The sequence below is a fragment of the Pleurodeles waltl genome, chromosome 3_1, assembly GCF_031143425.1.
Source record: "Pleurodeles waltl isolate 20211129_DDA chromosome 3_1, aPleWal1.hap1.20221129, whole genome shotgun sequence".
Taxonomy (NCBI): Eukaryota; Metazoa; Chordata; class Amphibia; order Caudata; family Salamandridae; genus Pleurodeles; species Pleurodeles waltl.
In genome coordinates this window covers 1,354,190,248-1,354,214,726 of record NC_090440.1, presented here as the reverse complement: position 1 = coordinate 1,354,214,726, position 24,479 = coordinate 1,354,190,248, and the positions used below count along the sequence as shown (strand labels likewise).

General features: G+C 43.3%; 1 protein-coding gene across 1 annotated transcript in view; it reads left to right on the top strand.

The window, feature by feature from the left end:
- NECTIN1 (nectin cell adhesion molecule 1) overlaps window positions 1-24,479 on the top strand; it is a 451,905-nt gene that overhangs the window by 322,754 nt on the left and 104,672 nt on the right. The window contains 1 exon segment of the mRNA XM_069224863.1: window positions 16,800-16,947. Coding sequence (XP_069080964.1) covers window positions 16,800-16,947 — 148 coding nt within the window.

Here is a 24,479-nt window from a genome sequence, read left to right as displayed (position 1 = left end):
CTCCTCAGCTTTTCTCGCCAAAGTTCTCCGAGGCCCCACTCTTCTCTCTCCGGCGATGATTGATCTCCCCAGGTGCAGCCTGTTTAGGCTCAAATCTGTATAACCAGCACGCATCTCTCCGAGCCGGCGGCAGCATTCATGTCCGATCTGAATGGACAGAAAGACATTTGCTCAAATGTGCTGTTTGAAGCAAATTGCCAAAGCTAATCTTGTGCGGTTCGAAGGTCCGGCTGATCGCCCTGCAAGCATTTGACTGAATGTCAAAAGCAAACATTGCCTGCGGGCAATATTCTGCATTCAGATCAAAATAACGAAATGCGTGATCCCCCAACCGCCCCCCTCCCTGCCTCCATCAACACCCTGTCCCTTCCCAGCCAAAGATATGAGAGGAGGGCTGCTCAAATCTGCCGACTGCCAGATGTGACAAATGGGGAAATGTCGATTACAGAACAGTGCACAACTGTACTGCCATTTTAACGTTTTTTTTGTAAAAGGTCGCTGTGTCAATCCACAAAACACGCACATGCTTGTCCAGATACGCCAAAGTGAAACAAGCATGCTCATGCAGGCCACAGCTAACCACACTACACCACAGCACACATGCTCAAACACACACACACACATCACACATACAATATATACCTTGCCACAATATTGTGTATGCACTCACACTGTAACTAATCGCACAATATCCCACATGCTTGCAAACAATATAGCTTGCCACAATCCATACTATGCTGTGTCAAAAATGTGATGACGATTTTGGCATCTGTCAGCATATCGGGCAAATTCAAAAAAGAAAAGTAATGGTTCTGTGACACCAAAAACATTGAAATCAACTCAGGTGCAAAAATAACACACATTAACCTTACTACCTCTGGCTCTCAACAAGGCTTTTAACATTGTAATAGAGTAAGTAGATGTCATAGAGTGGAGTACAGTAGGTTCACATAAAACTTAATTAACGAATCCGCTTCACTGAAAACCAAGAGAAATAGACCTCAACCTTGTCTCCCCAGTTTCTTGAAGGATCTATGCGGAAAGAAAACTCTTAAGTCATTTTGAAATAAACCGGAGACAAACAACTTCTGTATTTAATTTGGATAGCCTCTGGGATGCCAGAAGAAACAACAAAATAAAACATCTTCCAGGTTAAATTTAACCACATGCAAATCTCTGCTTGATGTATCCAAAAATTAACCAAAACTTCTTTTCAACAGAATTAAACATTCCAACACCCAGTCTTCAACTAGCACAGTATACACACCACTATCCAAATTCGAAGATTTTGTGAACTTATTTACTGCAAAAGTAGACACTGTTGAACTTTCCCTTCCACCACGATCTGACAATTCTCACTGTGTAATGGATCACAAGGCACATTGGACCTGGTCACATTTTGATGCAGTGTCAGAGGAAGAGGTACTTGTAATCATAACTATGGTCAAATCTTCCAATCCCTTTCTGACTCACTGCTTGGGTCTTTGGCAAGATCATGGCCAAGCTGTCACTACAGTACTGGACCTCCCTGGCGAATTCCTTATTGGAGCAAGGTGTTTCCCCAATTGTCTGAAAGTTTGCCAGGTCTCCCCTATCATAAAGAAGCCCATGGATGACACCAAAGACCTGAGAAAGTTCTGCTGCTCTTAGGGAAGGTGTTAGAAACCTGTGTAACTTTATAACTATCCCTTCCTATCCAGACAAACAGGTTTCTCGAGATGCTTACAATCTGGTTTCATGCAAGAAAAGAACTGAAACAGTTCTTCAGCAAATTGTGAATGATTCTTTCCGCTTCCTTGCTTCGGGTAACTCCTGCCTATTTGTGCGTTTAGACCTCTCTGCTGCCTTTGATACAGTCAATTACCATGCTCTTGTTAACATAATTAAGGAACGAATGAGTGTCAATGGTGCAGTCATAAACTGGTTTGAATCCCATTTGTCTAACTGATCGCTAATATTTTATTTTTTTAAATGGAAGCTTTGTTTCTATCAGGGCTGACGTGAAATAAGCAGTACTTCAGGGCTCAGCCCTTTTCCCAAAATTGTTTCATCTATATCTCAAACCATTTGGGGAAATTCTAAGTAAATCTAAATTCTTTATTACCAATATGTGAATGATATCCAGTTCTGCCTGAAGATTTTTTGCCAGAATAAGAACTTTCTACTGTCTAACACTTTTTACAGGATTCCAAAGTGGATTACAAACCAGCTCCCAAAATTCAACCCACCAAAACTGAATTTCATCTAATCTCACCAAAAAGTCCAATCTCCCTGCACAAGAGTGACTTGATTTTCTTCCTACCAGTGAACTGAAAACTTGCGATTGTTGAAAATGTTAAATGATTGGGATTTATCTTTGCCAATCACCTTCACTTTCAGAAACACATTTCGCCAATGGCCAAGAGATCTCACCATTAACTCAGACTGCTCTTGAACTTTAGGCGGTTGATTCCTGAGCAGGGCCTGAAAACTGTGTTCCTGGGGATGGCACTCTCCAAACTGGACTATGGAAACCTCCTTCTCTTTGATCTCCCCAAAGCACATCTGGCACCCATGAGAGGAATGCTTTACGCAGCTGCCTGCTTTGTGACAGGTCACAAAAATACTGGTTGCATTTATCCCAATCTTCACATCCTATAATGGCTTCCCATTAAAGCAGGAGGCCGATGCAGGATTTCGTACAGCACACACAAAGCTCTCCACAATTCCATGCCCCCCTAAGTGGAAGGGAAACTGAAAACATCTAGCACTTAATTTGGATCGACAAATGCTGAAGTCTCCTGGTGAAACCCCAACATTCAGACTGCAATGCTTCATAAAAAAACTTTCTCTGGCAGTGCAACAAGGATCTGCTACCAGCTCTTTGTACAATCTTGAACCTTGCCACATTTAAAAAGAAACTCAAAATCTTACACAAAAGACACTTTGGCTACGATCACTTTTCTGCATCTCCTTTTTGACTTATCAAATCCTTCCAGATGCAATCTGACTGACCTTCCTCTCCTGATGCAAACTGCTGGGTCCAGGGGTTTTCTTGGTTGCTTATCTGTTATTTTATGATGATTGTTATCCATGTTCTTCTTCTTGTTCGCTTGTAAAAAGCTTTAATGCACCTGGGCCACGTTTGCACTGCATAAAACCACAAAAAAGGAATAAATACATATATTAGATGCAGGCTTGCATCTGAGCACACAAGTAGTAAGGGAGGGCTTTTGGTGGTGAAAAGAATAATGTAATTACATAAGCGAGTGGACTTGCATATTACGAGTAACATGTTTAAACTATTTTTGGTTTTCATGTTAAAATGCATAGGCAGGCCCCGATGAAGAGGTGTTGAAATGTCAGAGGACTAAAAACAAGGGAAGATCTCGGGATGTGTGTGCCTACTTTATATGGCTGAGTGGTATCAGTAAATTTGAAACCTGGGAGGGAAACTCAACAAATCTAAGATCTTGCTCTCTTTCTCTTCCCTCCTATCTCCCTCTCTCTCCTGAGACCAGGATAGACACCATCTAGGTAGGCCTGCTCTCTCACTCCCTTCCGCCCTCGCTCTTCATCTCTCGGGTTGAGCGACAGACACCATAACTAAAGACCTGCTCTCTCTCACTCCCACTCTCCCTCACCCCCAGTCTCGCTTTCCCTCGTTCTATCCCCTGCCTCTCTCCATACCCCACCCTTTCTTTCTCTCTCTTCCTCCCTTACTGTCTCACCCTCCGGCCCCACCATGGCACAGATGAGGAACGTACGAAATGTTCAGAGGCCTGCGCTCTCTCGTTCACCTTCTCTCTTTCTCTGTTTCTACCTCGCGCTGCCTGTGTCTCTCCCTCTCTTTTTCACCCCCACTCTCAGGTGAGCGGGAGACACAACTACAAAAGCCTCATCTCGCTCTTATTACCGCTCATTTTCTCACAGTTTCAGTTCAGGGCACAAAGGACCAATTAGGCGATATTCATGTTTAATTGGAATGCAGAAAAGACGAGGTGAAAGCCTTTTATCAGACTTTTCAAAGCGTGTTCTCAAGGAGGCTCGGTGCTTCCGAGCACGGCACTAACCCCTGGCACCTTTCGGCAGTCTGTGATGGCTGTGAGTCGCCACAGCGCCGGTGGCTTTGCAGGAGTGCCTTGGGCTACGACTATTGGACTATTGCGACCATCACCAGATTTGGCAGTAATATGTTAGATATCGAGTGCAATGCCCCCCTTGCTCCCATGGTCCCAGGTGCCAGTGCACCTGCTGCACCATTGACAGTCATGCCCCTGACAGTTCCCTGGGCAGAGTAGCATAGGAGTGGTGTCCGCATATGGGCAGCACAGTATGTCACTGGTGCGACCTCTGCCTATGGGAGGCCCAGCCTGTGGGATACCAGTGTATCTCACAGGCGGGCGCCCGCCTTTAGTAGGCTACTGTTAATCACTGGTGTAACGCCTATGTATATGGAGACCACAGCCTAGCTCATGACGGCCGCCTCTAGGAGCCCGCAGTTTACCGCGGGTGTGGAGTCTATCTCCAGAACAGCATACATAGGCCCTCATTACAACTTGCCGCCCGCCAAGTTGTATCTGCAGTGCGGCCGCCAATGCGGCCGCACTCCTGCGGTGGCCATTAAGACATCCCCGCTGGCCCGGTGGGAGGAAACCAAGTTTCTGCCCGCCGGCCCAGCGGGGATGTCGGCCGCAACATGGGAACCGGCTCCAAATGGAGCCGCCGGTGTTGCGGAGGTGCGATGGGTGCAGTTGCATCCGTCGCGCTATTCACTGCTCCATGGGGCTGTGGCAGAGGGCAACTGCACTGCCCATGCCAAAGGCCAAAGGCATGGGCAGTGCAGGGGCCCCCAGGGGCCTTGCGACTCCCCTTTCCGCCAGCCTTTTCACGGCGGTTGCTACTGCCATGAAAAGGCTGGCGTGAGGGCTGGCTGCCCTGGTGGATTACAACCGCCGGGACCAATGTGGCGGGAAACCGCCGGGACCAATGTGGCGGGAAACCGCTGGACCCGGCGGTGCGACTGCAGTGCTTCTTCGGCGGTCGTAATCCCCGAGTTTGTACCACTAGCCTGTTGGCGGTACAAACTCCAGAACAGCCCTGGCGGTCTTTGACTGCCAGGGTTGTAATGAGGCCCATAGTCTGTTACGGATGCTCGGTCAGTATATAGGCTCCGTCTGTCTCTCATAGTTGCAGCTTGTGCCTAGATCCAGATACTAACACATCACAGGCACGCTGTCTGCCTAATATAGAACATCGTTTATCACAGTTACCGCATTCAAGAGGCCACAGTTTATCACAGCTACAGATGGCATTTTCTTATCAGAGAAAGCAATCCACGGGGCCTGGATTCCCCTTAGGGCACAATAGTCTTTCACAGGTGCACTGTCTGCCTATAGCAGAGCAAAGCCTATCAAAGGTGCAGCGTCTGCTCATTGGAATCCATAAGCTATCGCAGGAGTTAAGGTGATCAGACTTCAGACGTCCCGGATTTGCCCAGACAGTCCCAGTTTTCAGAGGACTGTCCCAGTGTCCCAACGCTTTTTGTTTCATTTTCAATAAATGCCCCGGTTTTTGGGGCAAAGGTCAGGTCAACCTGTGAACACTATGTTAATTTTCAATAAATGTCCCGGTTTTCGGGACAAAGGTCAGGTCAACCTGCAAGGCAGAAGTGAAATGTGTGTTCTCCTTTCACATGCAGCTCAAGAGTCTGATATAATTGAGAAGTAATTTATTGGTTTTTGCCTGTCTGCTGCTGCCTGCTCCTCTGTGTGCGTGTGTGCACATATACACACACATTTACAAGACAGGTCAGATATAAAAGTGAGACTAAGGGCTTTAGTCCTACTTTTATGTCTGACCTGCCCCCGTTTTTTCTTTTCAAAATCTGGTCACCCTACATCTGCCTCTAGACTGAAAATAGCCCGTTACCTCCTCATTTGTCTTCCTTGTTTCAGTCCTTACTAATGAGGCTTCTTCATTCAACGTAGACCATCCAAAATACAAAAAGAAATATATGAATCCCCATCAGGGATAGACCTGCCCCTTAAACAGAGTGGTAATAAAAGAAGGACTAATCCTTCCTCACATCCTGCACTCCCAATTCAAATTCAAGGAGGACCGTATAACTAAATGGGAAGGAGGTACCATAGGACTGTGACGGGGAATACTGTGACTTGAAGTAATGAAGATTACTGGTAAGTAATCCAAGCATCACAGGTGTGGTATGAGATTACATGGAAACCTTATGCTACAACAGGTGTTGTGTCTGCCTACAGGAGACCATAACTTAGCAGAAGTAGTGTGTCTGCCTGTATGTAAAGCATAGTTTATCATAGATGCTTTGTCTGCCTATAGGAGACCATAATCTATCGCAGATGCCTATAGGAGACCATAGTTTATCACTTGTGTGGTGACAGACTATATGAGAATCATAGTCAATCATATGAGTCTTCATCTGCCTATAAGCAGGGCCTCTGGAATTTTGTGACAATTGATGGCCAAATTATGCGGCAAACTTGACTACATTCTGCAAATAAAGGTAAAATTTGCAACATTATGTGGCATAATCTGTGACAGTATTATTTTGTTTGTTTGCCGTTTAAAAAGCTTTTACGGTTGTCTAGCCAAAGGTGCACTTCACTAATACCAGTTTATGAGCTGAATATAGCAACCAACAGCTGACAGGTAACCAGCTAGCATTTCCAAAGCACCTGTATTGCATGTACATTTTGACACTTTTTGTTGTAATTTTTGATCTGCTTGCTATGTCATTTTGTGCTGCAGTCTACTGGGGTGTGCAAAGTTTGTGTAATTTGCTTTTGTGTAATTGCATGACATTTCAGGAAAAGTAAGCATAATTACATATAAGTAAGCAAAAATGGAAAGTCAGCATTAACTGATACATTTTAGTGTGAAATGCTACCGCTTTTTCATCTTAGACACAAGGACCTATTTTGCGCTAAGAAATAGTTCCCAAAACACAAGTCATACAAAACAACAGCTGCTGGCATTCCAATTATATGCACTATTCCTGTGTAATAATTTAGCAACAGATGTAGTGTCATTACACAATATGGCCTAATGGCGCAATTTCAGGAATTTTACTTAAAATGTTTAATGCAAAATATACAAAATTGTGCCAATTACACCAGCATAATTGGAGTTTCATTCGGGCCTAGTTCATGTTCTCAGATATTCTTGGGTATCTTCGATCATCCCCTTCCAAAAGGAAACATGCCTCTAGAACAACAAAACTTTTCAAATACCATAGACAAGTAGTTCACTGTACACTTCCTGATTCAAGACATCGGAGCTCAAAGCAATAGATGGATGGCTGAAAGATGGACACATGGATGAATGAATCGATGGGTTGGTAGTTATGAAGATAGATGAGTTGGATGGGTGAATGAACCACTTGTTTAGTGGTTGTGCTGATAAATTGCTGTTTCATAGAGAAAATAAGACTTGGCAAAATGAGAGAAAGTTAACTATAGGCCTCCTTTGGGAACCGTAGCTCATTTATCATTTAAGCTGGGGCTGCCTGAAAATACACATTTATACTTCGAATGGAGGTCTTGTATTTAACCTAGATTTGTATTCCTGGTATGTGGAAGCTTCTGTTGGTATTTGTTTTATTTATTTGGAAGCCTTGAGAAGCTTGAAAGCACTCTACATTCCAAAACCTAGCCCACCTGAATGGGAAGAAAGAGCCTTATGAAATCTCCCTCACTGGATTCCATAATAATTGTAATCTAAACCAGCCTAATGTGTCATTTAGAGGTGTGTAACATGGAGTTGGAAGCACATGTACATGGGGTCTGCCCTCAAAGTCAGGTTGAGAGCATTTATAATTTGAGCCTTTGAAGTCCTGAAGGGCTGCTGCCTTGTTTTACTCACTTGAAGATTTCTTGAGCAATCTGATGTATCTTACTGAATATTCTTGCTCGATTGTGTATGTACTCCAAGTTCTTCTTCCAATATGCCTTTTATACAGCACAGATAACTGCCATTGCTGGCCAGAATGGAGATATCTCTGCTAGTTTTGAGAAGTCACACTTCCTGAGGCTTGGATGTAGTCTAGTTGCTTTATCCGGAAAGTGTAACCTTTTTTCTGACAATGCTTTGGGGAGTTTGATACTTTTCACAATAGTATACATTAGTCACGACATTACCAAATATCTCATTCATTCCAATTAGTCGCTTCAGTAGAGAAAGATGCGATTCCTTAAGAATGAGGGCAACTGAAAATTTAAACCCTTGACCACAGAGTTGATTTGAATCGAAAATTACTTTTTGAAATGGAATTAAATTACCATGGCTTTTTCCTTCATGGCTAGCGTGGGTGGACTGCCTAGATTCTGTGGCCAATCAAGGGTGATTCATTTCTGGTCTATTTTGCTAAACGTAAGGATTTCAGTACCTACTCCATAAAAACAGAAAAAACAAATTCCAGCCACTGGTAAATGCTTATCAGTTGTGATCTTATCGCAGCGTCCTAAATATTACTCTGTCTTTCCAAACCAAATACTGTTTTCATTTCAACATTCTGTGCTTCTTGTGACTTAAAAAGTTGAACTTTCCTGGCCTCTGGTTTAAAGAGTTGTAGTGAATACATTTTATTTTACAAGTGCGTCAACTGCAATGAAACTAAATGAGGCGGAAAGAACATTATTTCTGTGCTGTTTGAAAGAAGGAAAATATGATTTGTTTCATAAACCACTCACCTTTGCACCAAATGTTTTATCCTAAATGGCACCTACATGTCTGCTTTCTAAACTACTGAAATGCCATGGCTTTAATAGACGGGAATTACTCGCATTGCATGAGAAGTCTGAAGCTTTCCTTTTACCTAATGAAGGTGATTGCGTACTACGAGGAATTAAGTTAAATCCAGCTATGGTGCCCTGCACTAAAAGTGAACCTTTTTTAGGCAAATGACATAATGGTTGGCGTTCTTATAAGTAGTGAGTGACTGTTTTGGGATCGCCTGCTATTTTGAGAACTTTGCAGTCTAAACATGACTTGGTTTTGACAATTCATTCGAAACGTGAAGACCGAATAAAACCTAATTTAAAACAAGCATTTGCAATGCGATGGGACTCGCGTTTTCTCGAGTTAGAGCTATTAGCGTTGTAAACTGCTAACGGGACATTTCTTGCCACATAAACTGAAAATGAAATGTAAAACAGTTTCACATAAGCGAGCCATGAGCGTGAAGCAGACAAACAAAAGTAAACAGAAGTTCGCTTGCAGTCAAACATATTAGCAAAATTGCAAATATCCATGTAACCGGCAAAAGTGCAATTATCCATGTAACAGGGTCGATGTCATGCAAAGTGCACGACTACTGCCCAGCGAGATCATGCTGCCTACGAATAAAAAGAAAAAGTAGTCCAGAAACCATACGGAAAACATAGAGCCTCGTATGTTTTCAGTAGTTGGCCGGTGCACTCGAGAAGGGTTAAACACCGGAAAAGGCATGACGTATGCATGCCTTTCACTGATGAAATCAAGCAAAGCCCATGGACAAACCAAACTGATGGGCATGCTGTGGGAGTGGTTAAAAGCCCACAGAGAGATTACAACAGGGACAGAGGGCTGTGCGCCCTCGACCCTAAAAATATACTATGCTGTCTGTCATATACCTGACAAATTTACGCGGACAGGCTTATGGTCTCATTTAGAGTTTAGAGGGAATGGAAAATTTTACAATTGTTGGAGGAAACTCTAATTAAGGAGTATAATCCTATTCATTTTCCTGCACAATATTATCCCTGTGGCGGAGGTAATTCAGCAGATGGGTTGAGCTACGTACACAGAGTTCCCACTCTAAATCGGATGATTTTCACTTCGTACTACATCTAAATGAGTCTATTTATCTATATGTTCAAATTGTGCTTTCACAATACTCTATTTTTTAAAGTTTTTAATTCATTCTAAAATATTTGATCAAATCCAAACCCCTCTTTGAAATGAGCATGAATGTTTTGCATTTTGTGAAACACTGAAAATAAAACACAAAAGAATTCCCCCCATACTATAAGACAACATGTCAATTAATCAAATATATATATATCCTTAACTCGACGCAACAGTGACAATAACATTCATTAAATTATACGTATAGCAAGATAATGCATCTGACACAATAGCATTGCGTAAACTAATTAACAGAAAAGCAAATGACACTGTGTGTACAATAAAACTCAACTTTGATGATTCAAACTTCAAATTGAGTGAGTTAAGGGCTAGAACCTATCTTCTATATGCTTAGTTCTCCAACGATCTCCTACACTCCTACACCTCACAGCTGCTTTGTGAAAGGTGAAAACTCTAAACTCTAGAGCGGACAAGAGGACTACCTAACAACTACAGATACAGTAGTGCAATCCTAGATTTACAAAACCCTAAGGGCTCTAAAACAGGTTTTGAAAAGTTCTGGAAGAAAAGTCTGTAAAATTTGCAAAAAAGCATAAAGTGCATTAGTGTTTGCTCTGACACCCTGTCACAAGGGCATGCATCTGCTTGGCTTCTATGAAAACCATATGGCTCAGAGAAATACAGGAGGCACCATACCAAACTGGCCCTCAAAGGAATTAGAAGCGATATCTCAGAATATGTGAGTTCCAAGGTAAAGTACATAGCAGGGCCACCAGGAGCCAGGTCTTATAGAGCTTAAGTGCAGTAGGTTCTTATAGAGCTTTTGGAAAGTCCGATGCTCACTCTTTGAGATTGACAAAGTTCGAAGGAACTGTGCTAGACTTTTAACTTATCATTCTTATTTAGAGTGGTGGATGCATTAAATATATCAAACAAACATAGTTAAAACATAGCTCAAATAGGGGATGGATAAGCCCATGTCCGTGCTGAGACAATCTAAAGTGATATCTCTGCATAAGATGGATTCTGGGTTAGACCAAGTTCTAACCTAAAGTAAAAGTGGAGCCAGCCTAGCTTTATCAGCTTTGTACTCCAGGTTTAACTGGGGAGACAAAGGAACCACCTAAATATGTGGTTTTCCCCAACTTGCAGGGTGGTAACATTATGATAACCCCATCAAATTGATGGAGACGCGAATGATATTTGCATTTGCCCAGGATTTTAATCAATTAAATATCACCCTTCTAATTATTTAAACTGTACTTCTATAAGAGAGATCAGACTGTAGCATTTAGGAAACATATCTTCTTTCTTAAATATGGGGACAATGTTGGGGAGGGCCCAAGTATGGGGGCTTTTCTGCACAAAGAGCTGTTGAAGTGTTCGTGATTAGGGGATCCCACATATTAATGTTCCATTTGATGACGTCCATAGGAACCCCATCCGGTCCTGGGGCCTTACCACCTGAACTTTGCCTAATGGCTTCTTCTACCTTTAGTAAGGTGACCAGCAATGTGGGTGAGTTTTCTAATTTGGCCTGAAGTAATATCTCCAAACCTTCCTGTGGTACCGCATAATAATTGGGCGGAAATGCAAGACCCAATCATGTCCTGATATGTTACATTGGAAAAGGGGGCTAGCTGAAGCTTTCCTTTGCCTGAATTTCTTCACATTGTCATAGAACTCTTTACTGTCTTTACTGTTTTTCAAGAGTGCTGCGCTTTCTACCATCCTTCATAGCCTTCAGAGTGCTTTTATAAATCTTCTGAGCTACACAAACCTTTCGGGATTGAAGTGAGTGCCATTCTTAACCTTCGGTTAGCTCCTGTCTCAAACAAATGTGGGTTGTCCTGTATCCCTGTTCGGTTTCAACAAGTGGTTCCTGGTTCACGTGCATAAATGTTCGTAGTATTCAGTCATAGCCTCTGGTTCCTTAAGGTGCCATAGAAACTTAAGACCATTATTAATGTTCTGAGTGACTGGGATTATTTCTGCAGGGCTCTCTGATCTAGGTGCTGGAAAGTGTCCTACTGCAGTTAAAGAATTATAGTCCCCCACTCCACCTCTATAATGGTGCCCTTTTAAAAGCTAGATGAAAATGTTCTAGTGAGAAGTATGTAGTTGATGACTAACACGAATCCTACCTCTCTGAAAGTTGCCAAAAGTGGTCTGTTGTGTTTTGTTCTTATGTCGTGTTCTAGAGAATGTACGTGTCCGGACATTCTGGAGGTGGCAGTTACCGGCTTACCTCTAGTATGGTTAGACGCTAGGTCGTGCTGTGGAAATAAATACTCATTCGAACAGTTCTGCTGTTTGAACATCGTCTTCTTTCACCACATGGTCCATCTCCCTTCAACCGGCCTACAATGTCTTCAAGATCATGCATAGCCAAATACTGACCTAATCCTTTTCCGCTCCTACCTGGATGACCCCAAAAAGAGACACAACTTTTGGATCCCGGCCCCCCGAAATTGCTTGCCTGTTTAGCATTGAAGTCCCCACAAAGCATGAAATTGGGCTGTATTAAAAGAAAATGGCTTCTAGTTGCTTTTAATTCAATAAGAATGAAAAAAACGGAGAAAAAATAGTGCAACATGATTTTAAAAAGTCGTTTTTATAAATATTAATCATATAAAAGTAAAAGGCACTTAAGACATCCTTGATGAGCCAAGCCATACAGGCCGAACTTCCCATGTCTTTAACCATCACTTCCACTCTTATACTCACGTTTATCCATATGGAAAGTCCGTCCTTGGCCTTGCCATGTATGGATTTAATGGCAGAGGAGTAATAGCAGGTGAAACTTGCACATGAAGAAAAGGAGGAGCCCAAGCTTCCTGTGAGGCAATAAAATTGTGTTTGAAAATGAAATCAAGCCAGGCTGGGTTAGTCAATTTATCTTTAAGCCCGGCGATATTCCAGCTCAAAAAGGAAAAAGAATGGAGGACTTTGGGCCTTTGTATGAATTCCCGGCTCTCTGAGAATTACCAGTGGGGAGGGATGCCTTGTTTCCAACCAATGGCCAATCCACACCGGAAGGAACTTTGTAACGATTCTTAACAGATATAGAAATCTAATTCCCACCATGAGATGCAAAACCTGAGGGTGGCCCAGCCAATTAAGACATTTGAGAAACAGTTCGAATGGTCTCCTGGCTGCATCTGCCATTGTCAGCAGGCATGAGGAGTAGCAGAATGTCTGCCTGCAAATTAGGTGGATAAGGCACATAGAAATAGCCTACTGGAACCATGGGAATATTACACCTGTCATCAACCTTGCTCATAGACCCATACAGTAAGCTTTGTACAAGAAGAATTTATCTGAAGTTCACTATAACACAATACCCACACATTTGATCCTATCCAACCCATCCTGCACGTCAGCAGGATATCTTTGGCAGACGAGAAAGGAAAACCTCTGTTATGGACCAAGCAATCCAAGACCTTATTTCTTAGATCCACGTGGGATTACCCCTGATCCCTACGTAGTAAAGGAACGCACCTTGAGTATGACCACATAAGGTCAAGCAGCTGGAGGGATATTAACGGTAATCCAGTTGGAAATCAAAGTATTTTCATTAGTCATTTGCATTCCTTTGTAAGAATTAACATATGGACAAGTACCCCTTTGTCTGGCCTTTTATCCCTCTCAGATAGTGTATTAATCCCGGGATTTAATGCATGCCCTGATGCCAAGTTATAGAGGCATGCAGAATGTGTGCCAGTAATATAATTTTCAGGTAATCCAGAAGTAGAAGAAGTACAAATGGGGGATTGAAAAGCAGGTGCCCAATAATGTTCGAAATTGGGTGGTTTTGACATGAAGGCAGACTAAGGTAACAACTGTGAAAGTGTGACTAAGCAAGACTCTATACGTTTGAGTCTATTCATTAAAGGAGAAAGTTCAGCCAGTAAGAGCACCTTAAATTTCACCCAATAATCTTCCATAAGGCACTGGATACGAGACTGCCTGGAGCTCAAGTTCCCTCAAAAACTCCGCCAAGGAAGGAGGGGAAACAGACGGTGGAGATGAAGAAATAGGAGCCTGTGGTACAAAGCTTGTGGCCGTGGTCTGACTGGCCTGATGATTATGGCTGAGCGAAGCTCCATGCTTAATATGAGTTCTCCTACTAGCCCTCTTGCTAATTGTTAGTTGCGAAAGAGGGCTACTAGTACATTTCCTGCTACAATAAGTGGATTTGTAGTGCAGGCAGCTCCCATGATTGAGATATGGGTTAGTGAAGACAAACCATAGAGTTGGATCAAGTGATGGGTCAGTAACAGCCTTGTTAATGTGAGAGACCGAAGCAGAACTCAATTTCAGTGAGAGCCTCTTCCGCAGTCTCAGTGTTGATAACCCCATCCTGTTGATTGAGGTGCCCTTAGTGGTGGGGTAGGGGCGGATTGACCACCAAAGGTTTTTTTCTTTCCCATATTATTGGACAAGGGAAGCCACGAGCAGACAAAGCAAATCACACCAATACAAAAGAAGCAGGTCCAAAACTTGAAGGAAGATAAACCAAAAGCACCTTTTTAAAGCAGATCCAAGAGAGGTGGCCGAGCTCAGCCACCTCTTGACACGTCCCTCACTGCAGGAAGTCCAGCCTGCTTTTGAACCCTAAACATGCTTTCAGGTGCCGCCTCCTGGCAGTGATTGAAGCCGGGGCTTATGGACCTTGATGTCTCAGTCAGTAGCCTGCCCCGTGATGAAGTGTTTTCGATGCTGTGGGAAGTCCAGCCTGCTTTTGAGGCCCAAGCAGGCATTCAGGTATGAGTGAAGCCGCGGCTTATGGGGCTTGTCGTTTCAGTAAGCAGCCTGCCCCGTGACGAAGTGCATCCCATGCTGTGGGAAGTCCAGACTGTTTTTAAGCCCTGAGCGAGCTTTCTAGTGCCGCCTCCTGGCAGATAGTGGCGCTGGGGCTTATGGGGGTGGTGGTCTCAGTCAGCCTCCTGCCCTCTCTCCCATGACGAAGTGCGTCTAATGGAAATGAAACATCTTTGGGGGAATGCAGCCATATTCTGGCAAAGAAAGAGCTTGTGGGGTCCTCTTTGGCACAGGCTTGTGAAGGAGGAGTCTACTGGTGTTCCAAGGCCAGAATAAGTCAGGAGACAATGAACAAACTACAATTGCTCCAGTGTATTCCCGCTAAGGTTCTGTCTTTCATTGATCAAGGAATGGCTCATGTCTCAAAAGAGAAGTATAATGATTCGCATAACCAAGAACAGAATGGACTAGTGTTGAGTTCCACCCCACGAGTTACAAATTCTGCAAATTTAGCACTGGTGCTATTGGCACAACATACATGTCATCTACCCCATAGAGAGAGCACTCATTGCACTGTTACAACGTTTTCCAAGGCCAGTTGGATGAATACATGTATCTATGGAAGGCACATTTTCAAAGACCATATATCACTCTCTGTCACATGGTATGCTCTCCAGTACTACTGAAACATATCACACAGCCCACTGAAATCCTTAAGGAGGACATAGGGTGTAGCCTAGAATTATGAATGTTTTGCGTCAAGTTTGCATCACTAAACTGCTATATTTTAGTAGATATTGCACATTTTTCTCTCTCCCTTTGGTGCAAAGCACAGCAGCAATATCGGTTACTGCACTGAGTTGTGTCAAATATTAATACATCTGTCTCATGGATGAGAATCATCCATGTATTCCTTTAGCTATTTACTTTTTTGTCTCTCCTAACAACTCTATCTCTTTGTTCTCCACATCCCTCTCTTTCAACCTGTATCTTGGCCTCTCAGCACACTTATTTCTGTCTTAATTTCTCCCTTTCCATATTTCATTCACTCATTTGCCCTGCTATCTTTCATGAACTGTTGCTCTGCCTTTCTCTCTTTTTACTTTAGGCTACGTCTCTCCCTGCATCTTTACCTCTGATTATGATTGTGTTCTAGATTTTGAAAGAATACTACATGTTGTCTTCCAGCCAATCTAGAGATCCTGCATTGCACAGAAAATAGAAATCCAACTGATGCAAGAAAAGACCGATATCAATGTTCTTTGGTCCATGATCCAGTGTTACCAACGAAAGCTTGCTCAAACGCTTCTATTTTGAGAAGTTTCATCAAGTGCTGGTAGTTTTGGTCTGGCCTCATATTTGCTTAAGGGACCATGGGACTCCTATGGATATGCCCCGATGTTTTAGACTCTTATAAGCTTGTTGAATTATCCGATGTGATGTGTCCAGCAGTAGATTCTTTACAATAGTGCACCAGTTCCTCCATGTATCCAGTGGGCTTTACAACCAGCAGAACATGATTTGTATATGATCATTGGCTTCAACGAGAGGCACAGAAGTGCTGTAGGCATGTGGGTATGTTCTATATTTCTGCCTGATTCTACTGTCTTTGAAGTCTATCAAATAGCTCTACTCTGAGGCCAGTCTAAACTGTATTGCAATGGAGCAGAGACACAATCAAATAGGCTCTTGTCGACTCACCTCCATGGGTCCTTCTGGGTCCATGGGTCCTTCTGGGTCGGCTAGTAGGAATGGGATGAGCTTCAAGAGCCTAGCCAGCTGCTACTTTTCAGCAGTGTCAGAAGAAAGTTTTAGGGAGAATTTATCTTTTAATTCTAGTTTTTTTGCTTCGTATAGTTGTACCTCTCTTAGTTGCACAAGTAGGTAACTTTATTTGCACGTTAGAAAAAAATAAAAATAAATTGATAAATGACTGAATGGTACTGCTCCCCATATAATGTTAATTTTCCAAAACTGTTGTCATAAAACACTGTAGCAGGCGGTGACTTAATCCATGTGGTACACAGTTCTATGTACAGGCCATATAAGTAATTACATTGTAGTTTGTTATCCATTTGTCATGATGTCTCTTTGACACTCTATCTCAACTCTTTCTTGTGTTTTCCAACTGACCACTGTCTCATTGAGATTCTTTCCTTTCCCTGTCGTCACAGATAAGCCTCTGCCTCAAGGAGCATCCGGAAGCCTCATTGGGATTGTAGGTGGCGGCATTGTGGCCCTCTTCCTCATCGTTGTCGCTATTTCCACATTTGTCCTCCACAGAAGACAGCAAAAGAGTCAGACGGAGACAGACAGTGACCTGTGAGTAGCTACCATGTTCTGCGCCCGGGGACAGATGAGTTTGCCAAGTATTGATCATCAAACTATTCCATTGAAGGCCAGTGCACGGCCTTTGTGTGAAAGGAAGGAGCCACAGCAGGTGAAGCCACAGTATGGTCTTAGCGTGCAAAGGAAGTGGGGGAGTTGTAGTGAACCCCTTCTTTCTGTACCAACAGCTAAACTCCATCTTAGGGTCAGCCGCCCCCCTCGATCTTCCACCCTCCTCTCCAAGCACGTTTCCTGATTCATGTAAGTCACCACTTTTCCATGCATGCCACACTACTCCTCCTGGCCCACTCGACATCACTGGGTGCCTTATTCCTATTCCTAACAGCACCATCTCCCCAATACTATACCCTGCCTTGTCCTCTCCACACTTAGATATTATTTGTGGCAAGTTTCACCTGTCACTGTGTCGTGACCCCTCTCCTTTTTGATCCCTCACCTTCCTTGGACTGCTCCCTTTTACTGTGAATAGCTTTTCTCCGACTTTCAACACCACTGTGCCCAGCTACAAACAACTCCGTCGCTGTGGCATGACCTCTTTCTTCATCCGACCCCTTTCACTGTGTACCAACCCTTCCAGCACCGCTCCCCGCCTCTTTAATCACAGTTCTTGTGGCAGTACTCCTCCGCACTCCTCGTCACTGTGGCCCACTTTGTCCCTCACCTCACTGTCCTGTGAAGGCTGAGGTAGGTGACCGTCCCTGTATTCCAACAGACGCCTGCATGCACGCGCCCACTTCATCTCTGCGGCATCACTAAAGTGTATAGGCCTCAAATGTTTTTCTCACATGTTTTTTTTATAGTCTGCGTGGCTACAGCTAGCATTTATATCATGTTCAGTGATATACACACCAGACCCTGCACTGTATTCACCTTCATTTGTAGAGTCAAACACACACGCGTAGACACACGGTACAATGTGCGTAGTATTAAAAAACCCTCAGCACCATAGGCACCATTCCCTAAGAAAGTATCTTCTTAGATACACTGTCACTCATGTTCACAAATAAAAACGCATAGTCCTACACACCCTCAAGGGCGAACTGCCCTGGCACGTTCTCACACGTATATTGGCGCCCAGGTTGTTCACTACCAGTGCGCGTTCTTACATAAGTTTACACATTGCTCCAGAACATTCTTTGCAAAGGAATTAATGAAGAATTATTTGGAACGTACTCCCCCATGAATATTAACAAATGCGTAATTAAAAGTTGCTACTGCATTTTAGAATTCAAGAATAGACTGGTTTTGTTATGCAAAAACTGCTGTCACCTGTCAGAATAAAAATACACAGCTTTGTATGTTCAAGAAAAGATTCATACATTTGATAAAACATACCAAATCTTTTTCCTGCTCCTCTCTCTTTATTGTTTTTAAATGTCTTTCTCTCTTTTTCATATTCTTACGTTGTGCCTTTCTTTTGTGCCTCATTTCGAGTAGCTAAAGGAAATGACGTGCTATGCTGGCAGGGAAGCTCAGCAGCAAACATAGAATGAGAATTATACCCCATTGCTTCTTCATGCTAGTGGACATCTAGTGCTAACACCGAAACAGCAGGTCTAGAAAAACTGAAGTAATTCAAGGTGTCACAGGGAAAAAAAACGAAACTGCAGCTGCTGGTGATGTTATTGGAGGGATGTTTAATACCATGCACACATTTGGATAGTTCTGATAGGACGTAGTCTAATAGGCAATAGGAAAATCAGAGGTAAAATGGGAGCTATTAACACCAAGCGCCTGATGCACTACAGTCAGTCAGTTATCTCTCTGACTTAGGGCATGATCAGAGCAGGGCTGATGTCTGCTAAACTATACGAAAGGTCCTTAATTTATTAAAACAGTATGTGCACAAAAGTTGAGACATCAAAACTTTTTTATGAGGCACTTCCTACAGAAATACTAAGGGAATCATGGATATACCTGTCTGCTTTTTTATGACTGTTTTCCTAACTGGTTCTTTGTTGTGCACTACTTTATACAGGCTTACATAATATTCTAAACACAAGCAATTTGTCATCTAAATCATTCGCAAAGAGTTGACAGTCTAATTGTATAAGTGTTTGAGAAGTGAATAACAGGCCCAACAGACTGCATTAGACTGGTTGAGAAGTGCTCAGCAGGTTTAGTGCACTTTGTTGGCATGGCTAAGAAAAGTGCAGCAGGTTCAAGGCCCTTCACAGCAGTGAATAAATCACTTTAGTTATTTGGGTGTTTTGGAGAAGCATTGCACGCACAGTAGATCTAATATACTTTTTTAAGGACAATTGAGAGTTTCAAAATCCAAAACACTTCATAAGAATCACTGAAAAGCACCAATGCACTTCATAGGAGTCATCAAGAAGTGCATAGTCTACTGCATTTATTACGAGTGTCCAAGAAATTGCGAGTAAGCAGGCCTTAGACACCTGACCAGTATGCAGGCACGGTGGGAGCAGAACAGATGAGGTGTGTTGGGGGAGTGGAAAAGATTAGAAGGGATCACAATACAGTGAAAAGGGTATCTGACAGGGAAGTGAAATCGTGGTGCACAGTTCAGGCGATGGTAGGGCAGGGCGGAGCGATTCTGGGAGGCAGGAGACTGTGTCCTCCACCTCCGCTTCCAAAGTCCACATTTAGACGTATCATGCAAACCCAAACAAAATATACATTTTCCGGTGATCCACTGGCAACAATGGAAGGGCAGACATGGAGAGTAGGTGGCATTTCTTGAGGATTGCAGGCTTCTACTGGGTCACAGATTTCAGGGCTCAATGAGTAGTCTATCACACAGTGCTGAAGGTTCTAGCCATCACCTACCTAAGAGCGGTCTAAATTGGGTACCAAATAGTGATGACCTCGCCATAGGCTGTTTTCCTGACTCCGTTCCGTGTGGCTTTTGTGCTTTTAACACAATGACAGCTTGAGCTCACTTTGGATACATTATGAATGCGAGCTGGATGTCAGCTATATGTTCCTGCCCTTTTCACTGCAGTATTTCATGCTGCAGGATGTGGGTTTTCTTCAACTGAGCCAGGAACTTAGGGCTAGACAGTGATGTATGGGTTTTGGGGCTAATGGGCAGAGAGAGTAAGTATATGAGGGCCATGTGGTTTTGGATGTGCAGTTGAGGGGGATCTAGTTTGTCAGTATTTGTTATTTTTTTGCTTTTTATGCACAGCATTCAAACCTGTGGGCACAGTGTGGCTGAGCACTTTATAAAAGGGTAAATTGGGATATAATTCAAAAGAGATAAGATGATTGACATTGTCAGCAGCTATATATAGTATAGCAATATAAGTGAAATTCAGCATTAAGAGCGAATATTAAAACACTGTCCAGATTCATGATAATAGTATCTCAGAAGCAATTTAAGCCAACATTGAGAATTGAAGACACATTTAACATTTGCCAGGATTCAAAGAAAAGGTACAGTTTATTCTGGGTCTCCGAGAGGGTTCTGTTTGAGTTCATCTTTGAAACCTGCGAAGTGATGTGCCCTGTCTGATATGCATTGGAAGGCCATTTCATATGTTTCATGCACTTCCAGAAAAGGGCTGTTGCCAGTGAACGTCTTTCTGTATCTGGGTGTATCCATCTTGAAGATGGCTTAACGTTTTAGGATTCTGTTACTACCAGAAATCTGAAATATTCTGGATAATATTCAGCCTTGTTCAGGGGTAGATCACCCATGGTTAAAGCAAGCAGCTTTATAGGCAGAGCAAAACTCCAGAGAATGCCAGCCTGGGGATGTAAGGAAATCTATCATACACTTGAATCTGTTTGTTTTTGAGGGAAGGTAGGCAGCCACGTGAAAGTGTGCTGTGAGAGGAGAGCTAGCTGGGGTTTGGGAAAGGCCAGTCAGTAGCAAATTTCCACCAGAAGTACGAGATGAGTAGGTCTTCACAGCCATCTTAAGGTTTTGCTTTGGAAGGGAGGGCTTGAGACTACAGAGAGGTTTTAGCTGTAATCTGGAGTGTCCACTCATCTATTTTTTGTAAAGGTCTAGGCAGAGTAATTTGTCACATTTGAAGCCAAGCGATTTAACAGAGGGAATCCTTTTTGGTGAAAGCTTTAAATTGGCTTGACCAATCTTTGGGTAATTCCTAAAATGTTGCCGTAGAGACCAATAATATATTCTGTCTTCTGTGGGTTCAGGTTAAATTTACTATTTGTGATCCATTTCTTAGGTTTCGTAAGGGAGTAGGTTTAGGTCTTCGGGCTCGATATATAGCTCATGTCATCACCATAGTGGAGTACAGCAAGCCCTTGCATTGGTAAGAAGTAAGCTAGTGGTTCCATATAAAGTTTGAAAAGTAGGGGGCAATGATTGGGAATTGGGGGACTTCATAGGAGTTTTCGAGAGGTTTGAAAAAGAACTGCCAAGTGTCATATATTTTGATCTGTCTGTTTGTTAGGACTTGACTAAACAGAGCACTGGTTCTTCAATATTGATTATGTTGCTCAGGATTTTTTAATCTATTGTGTCAAAGGCTGCTGAAAAGGCAGGGAGGATCAGGGGGCAGAAGTGTAATTTATTGAAAAGATGAAAGGGATTGCCCATAGTTTTAAGGATGGAGGATTTGGCGGTCCAGGAATTGAACATAGATTAGACGTCCACTTGGTGATGTCTGTTGGTGTGCACTTCTAGTTTATTGGTAACACTTCTTTACACAATTTTGGAGGGGATCAGGAGGCCTGTGAATTGTTCAGAAATCTAATTCAGCGTTAGGTGACTGGAAATGACGGTGACCGTGGCCCAACTTATGGGATTACTTTAGGAGGCAGCCCTGGCTCAGGAAAGAGGTAATGATTTGTAAAGGTAGCAAGGACTGGACCCAGCAGTGTTCCTTGGCTATTATTGGCAGCTGGATTCCATGCAAAAAACATATCTATGCAGCAAGGTTCCAAAGCACAGCAGTTACTTCTTTTGACCAATCGGAACTTGAAGTGGGCTATAAACATACAATTACTTTAAATAAAGTGACCAAGAGGGTGGTTCTCTCCAGGCTTGTTCTCAGACACCAGAATCTAGAGCTCCTTAGAGCAGTGGTTCCCAACCTGTGGGCCGGGGACCCTTGGGGGTCCGCAAAGCTTCCTCAGGGGGTCCGTGACAGCTTAAAGAATTTAATAATATTAGGTCCCAGCTACCAGTAATGACTCAGTGGGGGTCCCCGGGTTCCAATAATGATTCAGTGGGGGTCCCCGGGCTCCAGTATTGATAAAATGGGGGTCCACAGAAGTCAAAAGGTTGGGAACCACTGCCTTAGAGTGAATGGATGAGGAAGCCTATTCATTTGGCCAGAACTCTCTGACCATAAAAGCTGAAGAAAGGAAGATATCTCTCTAAAAGGGAATGGAGACGGTACTGCCTGGAGGGGGCTTTTGAGTAATCTGCATGGTGGCTTGGTGACTGAGACATTTAAATGAGGAACCCTTCATTTCTCCCATACCTTTCCTTTATAAATATTTACAACACTGCAACATGATGAAAACTCTGAATGACAGAGACTGAGGAATGATGGGTAGAGGCCCAACAGCTTCCATCCAGGTTCAGTTCCGCCTAACTATCCTTTCCACAGCTCTTGCACTTCACAAGCCCATTCTCTACCACTAAGGGCCTGATCACGAGGCAGGCAGAGCAGAGTTCCTGTTGGGGAGACTACTCCACCTGATCATGAATGAGCTGATCTTCCCGCTTCCGCTTTTCCTCAATGTTGGAACTCCAGACTTAGGCCCTTATTTATACATTTTGGTGCAAAACTGCACTAACTCAGTTTTGCACCAAAAAGTTTAGCACTGGCTTGCACCATTTCTGTGCACCAGCCGGGCACCATATTTATGGAATGGTGCAAGCCTGTGCAAAGGGTAGGCTAGAGCAAAAAAAAAAAAAACCTTAGTCGGGTGAGGCTGGCGGTATAGAAGAAGGGGGTTTAGCACCAAAAAATGACTTTAGGCAGGTTAGAGTAAAAAAAAATGGCTCTAACCAGATTAGCGTCATTTTATGGTGCTAAACCTACCATGCCACATAACTCCTGCCTTAGAAAAGGCAGCAGTCATGCCCACCACCCCAATGGCCAGCACAGGGGACAAGGGTCCCCTGGGCATGGCCATTGCACCATGTGCCATGTATGGGGGCCCATTACAGGACCCCCTATGGCACTTTAAAAAATAAAATGCAATACTTACCTGTACTTATCTGTACTTACCTGGATGGGGTCCTACATCCTCCGCAGTTCCTCTGGCGTGGGTGGGGGTGCCCCTAGGGCCTGAGGAGGACACCTGTGGCCTTATTCCATGGTGTTCCACCATGGAAATAGGCCCACAGGTCCCCTAGCGCCTGCCCTGACCCAGGAGTTAAAAAATGGAGCAAAGCAAGCTTTGCACCATTTTTGACCCCTCCACCCTCCCGTGCACCATTTTTGCACAGGAGTATAAATATGGTGTTAAGGCCATAGAGTCATTTTTTGCACGGAAACCGCTATCTTGCATCTCATTAAGGCAAGGTAGGATTCCACTTCCCAAAAATGACTTTAACTCTATACATTTGGTGCTAGACGGGTCTAGCACCAAGGTATAAATATGGAGTTAGTTTTGCACCAAATTAGAGTTAAAAAAAATGACGCTAATTCGGTGCAAAAAGAGTTTAATTTTACTGGCAAGAAATTAAAACTGGTAAAATCACATAAGGCTTTGGGTGCACGGTCAGCCAAGCCTCGTCTCTCAGCCCCTGGCAGCCCTTTTCTATGGCAAAGGATGAGCATGCAATGCTCTACCCTGCCAAAACTATTCTTCCCTTTCACCCCCTGCACCCCTCGCTGCACCGCCCCGCAAGGAATGGGAGCTTTAAGCCTCTCGGAATAGCCACCATCACATACAATTCTGCATGGTAATTTCTTGTGCACAAACTTATTCCACATTCCAAGGGGTCTATCTCGTTATAGGTGGACTGCCCCGTAGCAATACCAGCCACTGAGAATGTCCACATGAATTTCTGTTTAACCCACAACCATGGTCTATGTTGGGTTCAATATATTAGATGTTTTTAAACATGCAAAAGTATTTAATATTATATCGTTAACCAGAAAGTCCATGCACACACACACACACACATACACTCGCTCTGTTTCCCTCTCTGCTACTGTCTCTTTCTGTCCCTATCACTCGTGCTCTTCCTCTGTCATTTGCACCCCTATATGTTTTCTTCTGTTTATTATGCATTTCTCTTCTCAATCCTTTTTTCTGTCTGCCCCTACTGCTCTCAGTCGTTGTCGCTCTCTTTCGTTTAGAATGTTCTTTCTGTATCCCTGTCAATGTCTCTCTTTAGTCCCGTCATTATTCATTGTCTGTCCGTCCTTCAACCTTTGCCTCCATCTTTATTTGGCTTGGCCTGTGCATGGTTTCTCTCAGTTTTTCCATTTTTTGGGGTCTCTCTGGAACACTCATTTTCTCAATCCGTGCCTTTGTCTCTCTTTAACTCTTTCTACCTTTTATTGTATCCTGTCGTCGCTGTCACACTGCAAATCAAAATG